Source organism: Stegodyphus dumicola, chromosome 6, assembly GCF_044657685.1.
Source record: "Stegodyphus dumicola isolate Sdum_Otavi_A_Nest chromosome 6, ASM4465768v1".
NCBI lineage: Eukaryota > Metazoa > Arthropoda > Arachnida > Araneae > Eresidae > Stegodyphus > Stegodyphus dumicola.
This window is the reverse complement of record NC_140773.1, coordinates 39,629,039-39,637,174: the sequence shown is the minus strand read 5'-3', so window position 1 is coordinate 39,637,174 and position 8,136 is coordinate 39,629,039. Positions and strand designations below refer to the sequence as shown.

The window sequence follows — 8,136 nt, the reverse complement described above, 5'->3', positions numbered from 1 at the left end:
ACTCACTTACTACCTTAAATGCGCCTTATGTTGCGCCACTTATACTAAGTATCGTAGCCATTTCTGCATTTCCGTCAATTGATGTGGAACCCATCGTGAAGCAATTTTTCTCATGGACAGGCGTTCCTTCAGAATGTGCAGTACAGTCGTATGCGCTAATCCTGTTTGTCCGGCCAGCTGACGAATCGTTTTGCGGCGATCACTGTCCATTAGTGCGGCAACAGCTTGCACGTCTGCATCGTTGACACTCGGATGACCTGGCCGCAGCATGTCTGCCACGTTTTGCCGAGTGCTTTCACCCATCTTGCTACGGTTCTGTAAGGCAATGCAGATTCCCCGCAAGCTTCTTGAAGCCCTTGATGACACTGTCGTGCTGTACGACCTCTGGCACATTCAATTTTTATTTAACATTGTTGTTCTTGTTTCGAAAACATCCTGACAACACTTACTTTAGACCGCGAGCTAATACAAGGATTCATTCTTCGCGTCACTCCTCATGCGCGTGACGTAGGCAGGACGAGTCTTTTTGCTGAGAAGGTAGGTATGTAGTTCACGTGTGGTATACACGATATTGTTTGGTTTTGTTGCATAGCGTTTTTTCAGTTGTGTTGCCACTATTAAAGTTCCAACCCTCGTAAATTACCTCAGTTAATAGTTTGTTTGAAAAAGAGTAGCAACGCCTCAGTTCATCGCGAGATTATAATTAGAGCAGTAGTTTAAAGATTTTAAAAATAGAAATGAGTTTGTAATGAAGCGGTTTGTTGAAAACAATTGAAATAAAATGTTTATGCCTTTAAAGAAACTACTTGTCTGTCAATTTCAAGCGACCGTCTCATTTATCTGATTTAATGAGTATCTTTAGTCTAAAGTAACCGACACCTTATAAGATTTGTATCTCACAGTATGCTGTGTTTTCCATTTCATAGTTGCAAATATTACGGTTGCATGTTGGATTAAACTGGATTTTTGAATTACAGCAAAGCTCACAAAGGTTAGTTTTCTAAGCGAACGGATGCCTTCGTTTTAAGGAAGACCAGCTCGTGTTTACTTTAAATGTGGAAAAACTTGAAACATTTCATGCAAACATTTCGTTCATTAGGATTTGAACTCGGGTTGAACTGTCAGTATTCGGCCACTGGTGAACATTAAACTGATTCAGTTTGATATTTTAATTCTTAGTTTTGTAAGGATAGGAGTTTCAGTTAGAAGAAACTGCAAACTGCAAAAATTAACTGTCTTCTAAGGAAATAGACAGTTAATTTTTTCGGAATCGAACTCGAAATTTCAGGTTAATGGGATGACGTATTGACATGTTACGAAATGACCTACTGACATGTTTCACCACGACAGCAGATGAAATGACTTCAGTTCCTTCAGTTACTAAATTTAATTAATCAGAAGTTTTCAGTGCTAGAGTAAATAACTGGTTGGCTCAATTGCACAACATACATAGCACAGCGCTACTGCTAACAGCCTTCTGATTAGAATAAGATGTATTAAATTTGTAGGACTCCTCCCTTTTATCTATTAACTAAGTGTGAAGAAACCTAGTGAACTACTAAGCGAATAATCGCTTAAGTCCAGAAACAGAAGCGTAAACCTCAAGAAGGGTAAATTACCCTTCATTTGCTGTAAATAAAGTTATACAGACGGTCCCTGCCTCAGGACGTACAACAAAGCCTCCACTTGGGCTTAATCTCAAAATTGTAAGAAATAAGAACTTAACTAATGACTAATTAAAGAGATTTAGCCGAAACTAACACAATTTCTAACTAGTTGGCTCCTAATATTTAATTAGCTAGCGAAGCTATCAAGAGCATGTAATACAGCCGAGCTTAGTAACAATTTAAAGAGACGAACCAAAAGGCAAATGCGCTCTATTCAGAAAATTTCTCTCTCTCGAAGTCAGTGGAACTTCGACTTAAATACTACTCCTTCTCATTTGCATTTAACGCGACTCTAAAACTCATTCTGGTAAGAAATCGTAGGCTGAAATTAGAAGAGATAGGAAAGTGTGACGAACTTAAAAATAACTGTTGTAAGCGTAGGATATAACTTTCAAACTTAACAATTTTTCTTGCATTAGCTGAGAGCCTCGGCTAACATAGTAGAGTAAAAAGCTTCCGAGAATGTCATTTGATATTAATTTTAGCTAAATAATTTTTTTACACAATACTTTCATTTGAACTGAACGAAAATTTCTAATCTAATTATCAAATTGTTTGCTCTTATCAAAAAAAAGTAAAACAATTTTAAGGTTTTCATTTATGCATAAGAACGAAGTTCAAATAATGGAAAATGTTTTCATTTCGAAGGAAAAAAATGATGTAAATCAAATCTAAATTGGATGTTATTTTTGGCAAATCAAATCAATCATTTCCTACACGAAAATTTTGGACGTGGGGATTTCAACTTGGCTGTACTAACATAATACGATCTCCAGAGATATCTATTATGTCAGAAAAAAGGGATAAAAATCTTTGATATGGTTTTATACATCACTGAAGAAATCGCATGGTACTCTTATGAATAAATTGTTGTCATTTTTCACGAAGAATGTATCTTGAAACTATTTTATAAAAATGAGTTCTTCAGTTTCTCAATCCTGAGTATTTGAACAGGAATTTTTGGTGAATGTTTATAAATTTTTAGCAGGAAACCCTCAGATTGTAAGATTTTACTAGGCGATTTGTTATGATAGATGAGACTTGGTCCACAGCTGCTCACCGAATAAAAAAACCTGCTGTTGGCCAGCATATTCACAATGTTTATTCATTCTGAAAGCAGCAACTGAGAAAAACATTTAGGAACTGTAAAAAAATGTATTGTTTCACCATCTAATCATTCAAGTACAGTCTTCCTATAAAAGTAATCAAATTTGAAGTTCGATATTCTTCTACATTTTCCTTGTTCATCTGATTTGTTTCCCTCATTTGTCACATGAATAAGGCTGCCATTGGACAGTTTGTAAAGCTCAAACAAAAGTAGTTCCAGGAAAGAATCCAGAAGTCGCAGAAAGTTAGGATTAAATGCATTGATAATCGACATAATTATGTGGAAAAATAAAATATTTATTGAATAAAATTCAATCCCTTTCTTTTGTCATTCTAAGCTTCTGGATCTATATAAATACATCATTTGTAAAAACTGGAATATTCACAATTCTTAGACATTATTCTTTTCCCTAAGTACAAGGGTTTGAATTTCAATGGTTTTAAATATTATTTGTTTACTTGTAGTTTATTCAAAATCGTTCTGAAATGTTTACTCACCTGCCATGTTTTCATGAGCGGTGTGCAACTCATTGCCTGCAATGTAGGAGTCGTAGACTATCTGTATCATTCCCTATTCTGTTAAAGGTTAGAGTAGAGCAGTCTACTGTTTGAAATATGTTTGGCATAATTTCGAAACGATTGCCACAATTGGCTCTCTCATCTTAGTAATCAAATCATAAAGACAGGTGCTTAAGCCTCAGGAGGGTCTTGGACGGTAGAGCACTTCCTAGCCCTATTGAGCAAATTAAATAATCACAGATTGCGAGATATGCATCCAAGCATTGTGCTGCAAAATGATACATTGATTCTACAAGAAGTTGAATAGTTGTTGAACATTTATTCTTGAGGCAAGGTATCCTTCAGTTTAATCCCATTGCACATGTGAATTTACACAGCATTCAGACTACGGGGACTCTAATAAAATTGTGATTTTTATGATATTTCATAATGATGTCACTTGTTCGATTGGTATGTTTTCTTTGACTCTTATGATCTGACCTATATTTAATTCAGCCTAATTATGCGGTATATCTAAGCTTTTCCATTAAGTTAACAACATTTTAAGTTGGCATCCATCTAATGGAACCATTTCTGGATTTCCGACATCTCTGTTGATCCGCTTAGAGGATATCATGGCTACATAGTTTTAGATAACAAGTGTAATAAGATTCTGTTCTTAGCGTCAGCTTTTGAAAGTGAACGTCCACTTACAGGTTGCGAAAGAACGCGTGATGTAAATGAAAATCACTAGTTCCGTTTTATTGGATATTTAAAGCAATATTGTAACAATTAAAGTGTCAATCCAAATATGATTCGTAATGATGAAATATGAAGGACTCCGGAATTAGCGACAGTTTGCATGGTCACAGCATAACATCTAGTAATACCATCTAGTAACCTTTCAGCAATGTCTGGCCACAGTGCATTCCATTACAAAAGCTGTATATTCTAGATAATAAAACGTAGTTATGGATAACGATGTTACTAAAAAAATCAGTTATTAGGAAATTTTTAACATATTAAATGCATCTACATTTATATATTTGAGTATACAAGAGAAACAAAAAACAAAATAAAGGCTTTTATTCCAATAAAATGATTTTCCTCACTATTTTAATAAAATAAGTTAAATGCTTTCCGGAACCATTGTAATGGCAGCTCTTGGAATATCTGTCCCATATAATCTAGGATTTTCATGCTTGTACTCTACTTGATAAAACCGGGATTCTTAGCCGAATGTTTGAGGCACAAATAACTTTACTGCCTTAATTTGAAAATAAATTCTTGTTTTTTAGGTTGAAATGTTAATCCTAGGAAACCTTCAAGATCCGGTACTTTTCCAGCTGGCATGAAGACATCGAATTTTTGTAGTATTGCTGTTAAGTATATGAATACCTCCATTTCTGCCAGTGGTACTCCGGGACAGGATCGTTTTCCTAGGAGATAATTGAAAGAGAATAAATAAATATTTTAAATAGAGTTTCATTGAGAGTTATTCTTAAAAAGATGGATCATACATTGAGTGAAATGAACAATGTGATTCATTTGTGATATATGTTCTTCCAATTATAGTAAAAAATAAAAAATTAGGAAATTGTATTGAAAGACGTAAGGATCATATTATTTAATGTTTTTAATCTTCAACTGGCATGGAACGTCGGTTATTGGTCTGGCATGGTATTAAACTGGTTTTCATGTGAATACGCACCAAGTTTCACTTATGACCTCTTTTGTTTATCAAAAAAGTATCATGTATATTTTATTATTTTTAATGGAAATATTAAGTGCATTTTCTTCTATCATCAACCGTGACGTCATGATATTTGCCTCATGTATCGGTGCCAAAAACCAAGCCAGTGGATTAATGCAGAATCCGCAGTGAAAGAGCGGAGGACAGTGAGAAAAGTCACCGTAATGCCAAGTAGGGGTTGTATTCTGCAAACCCCACATTGGTACATTGGCATGGTAATGGCAAGAATTACAGAGCTTAATTATGAGAGCTCCATGTAGAAACTAAGTCTACTGGTAACAAATAGTTCATATCCATGTGCTGCTTATCGAGGACAGAACTTATATGCACCTCAATACGTCTATTTTTAAATAAAAGCAATAATCCTATTTAAGAGTATTAATTATGCTACCAAAATGCATTGATAAAAATATTGTTATACTTACGAGATTCTGTCGATCCCAATATACACTGCAGTGACAAAAGTCATGGGACAGCAATAAGCAAGTATACAGATGGCAGTAGTATCGTGTAGAAAATGTATAAACGCGAAGTGCTTTGGCAGGGCTTTCATTTGTGTTCAAGTTATTCATGTGAAGAGGCTTTGACGTGATTATGGCCGCACGACGAGAATTAACAGACTTTGAACGGGGAATGGTAGTTGGAGCTAGACGCATGGGTCATTCCATTTCGGATATCATTAGGGAATTCAACATTCCGAGATCCACAGTGTCAAGAGTGTGCCGAGATTATCTAATTTCAAGCATAACATCCCACCATGGACAGCGCAGTGGCCGACCACCTGCACTTAACGACCGAGACCAGCGACGTCTGCGTAGAGTTGTCAATGTTCACAGACAAGCAACACTGCGTCAAATAACCACAGAAATCAATGTGGGACGGTCCGATAGGACAGTGCGGCGAAATTTGTCTTCCTTGGGCTATGCCAGCAGAAGACCGACTCGAGTGCCTTTACTGACAGCACGACATCGCCTGCAGCGACTCTCGTGGGCTCGTGAGCATATCGATTGGTCCCTAAATGAATGCAAAATCGTAGCTTGGTCAGATGAGTCACGATTTCAGTTGGTAAGAGCTGATGGTAGGGTTCGAGTGTGGCGCAGACCCCACGAAGCCATGGACCCAAGTTGTCAACAAGGCACTGTTCAAGCTGGTGGTGGTTCCATAATGGTCTGGACTGTTTTTACATGGCATGGACTCGGTTCTCTGGTGCAACGGAACCGATCATTGACTGGAAATGGATACCTTCAGCTACTTGGAGATCACCTACAGCCATTCATGGACTTCACGTACTCAAACAACGATGGGATTTTTATGGATGACAATGCGCCATGTCATCGGGCCACAATTGTTCGCGATTGGTTAGAATAACATTCTGGACAATTCCAGCGAATGATCTAGCCACCTAGATCGCCCGACATGAATCCCAGCGAACATTTATGGGACATCATGGAGAGGTCAGTTCGTGCCCAAAACCCTGCACCGTCAACACTTTCACAAATATGGACGTCTATAGAGGCAGCATGGCTCAATATTCCTGCAGGGGACTTCCAACGACTTCTTGAGTCCATGCCACGTCGAGTTGCTGCACTTCGCTGGGCAAAAAGAGGACCGACAAAATATTAGGAGGTATCCCATGAGGTAAACATGAGGACCGACAAAATATTAGGAGGTATCCCATGTCACTTCAGTGTATATGTTACGTACACATTTCCACCATGAGACTTAGATGGAATCCATCAGTATTCATATTTGGTTAAAGTTTAAATGTTTCAAATACCATTTTACGTATGTGGCAAAACTAATTTATTTGATATTATAATACTAGAATAATATGTATTAAAAATAAAATAGCATTTATTGTTTCACTGTGGTAAACTTCATAATGCGTAACTAAGCATATTGTCTGCTTTCATAGGCAGAAAGGTTTCGGTTTATTAGATTACGGCAAAGCACTCGAGGGCTATCTGCCTTAAGGGGGTTGCCTTCGTGGAGGACTTTTTAAGGGAACTGGCTCGCAGACACGTTACACATGGGGAAAACCACGAAAACACCCATGCAGCCAGCCCGTTCGCGGGATTTGAACCTCCTCATAGGCAGAAAGATTCATGCATGATATCCTGATGTGATAAATCGGACCATGTATTCGAAGCATTGCGACCCAAATCTAGGTAAGTCCGCTCTTTGGGCATATAAGAAAAAAAAAACCGCAAAGACCAATTAAAAACGCAGAATACTAAAGTTTCCGCTTAGTAACTCTTCAATAATTTCCATCAAGGCTCTCGGAAATTCAAAGTAAGCCATTAATGTACGCAGTTTTACAATGCTTTTGTGATACTAGATGATGTTCCTTTGCAGCAAAAATTCAACTCGAGCACTGAAGTTATAAAACATACTCTCCACATCCGTGTCTCTGCAGCTGTGCCTATTGGTAAAATACATCAGTTTGTCTCCTTGTAACATTACAAGTGAATTGTAATCTTTTATAAAAAAAAAGGCAGCTTAAATGCTGTTGCCCAATAAAAGCGTCTATTGTCCTACATTGCAAATACAAACTGGAAACTTTAGCAGCGGCACCTAATTTAAGCAGTATGTCATAGATACTAGCAAACATATTCCCCCTCCCCATATTCAGTAACCCTACGAAGCTATTTTACCTAGCGTGGAAATGAAGATTTAAAATTTGTTTTCTGTTTTCAAGCAGATATGATCTACAACGATCTTCCGTATCCCGCGTATATATGCTTATGCTCTACTTTCACTACAGGCATCAACTTCTTAGAGTTTAAACCTGATCATTGTAACTTGCCATACGGCCATTCACGGTTGTAGAAAAATTTAGGGCGCTATCGCCAACTCACCCTAAGGCGAAAATAAGAGTCAGGCAATCAGAGCTTTAAGGTGGCAAGTCAAAGTGCCGTACACTAACATAATAGCAAAAATTTCAATTTTTAAGTCATGAAAATCATCTGAGTCCTGACTGAAGAACATAAAACTGCTTAGTGAGAGATTCGAGAAAATATATCTAATTCTTGAGAATTCAGAGTATGAGTATCACGAGACCGGTACTAGCCAATACGGTTGGATCCCCAGTAGTAGGCGTGGTGAGTTCAA

General features: G+C 37.4%; 1 protein-coding gene across 1 annotated transcript in view; it reads right to left on the bottom strand.

The window, feature by feature from the left end:
* Nucleotides 1–4,361: 4,361 nt before the first annotated feature.
* The window catches only part of LOC118179738 (cytochrome P450 18a1-like), a 38,069-nt gene continuing 34,294 nt past the window's right edge, over nt 4,362–8,136 (bottom strand). The window contains exon 5 of the mRNA XM_035348906.2: nt 4,362–4,711. Within this exon, the coding sequence (XP_035204797.1) occupies nt 4,533–4,711 (179 nt within the window). The 3' untranslated portion in view covers nt 4,362–4,532. The remainder of the gene's footprint in view (nt 4,712–8,136) is intronic.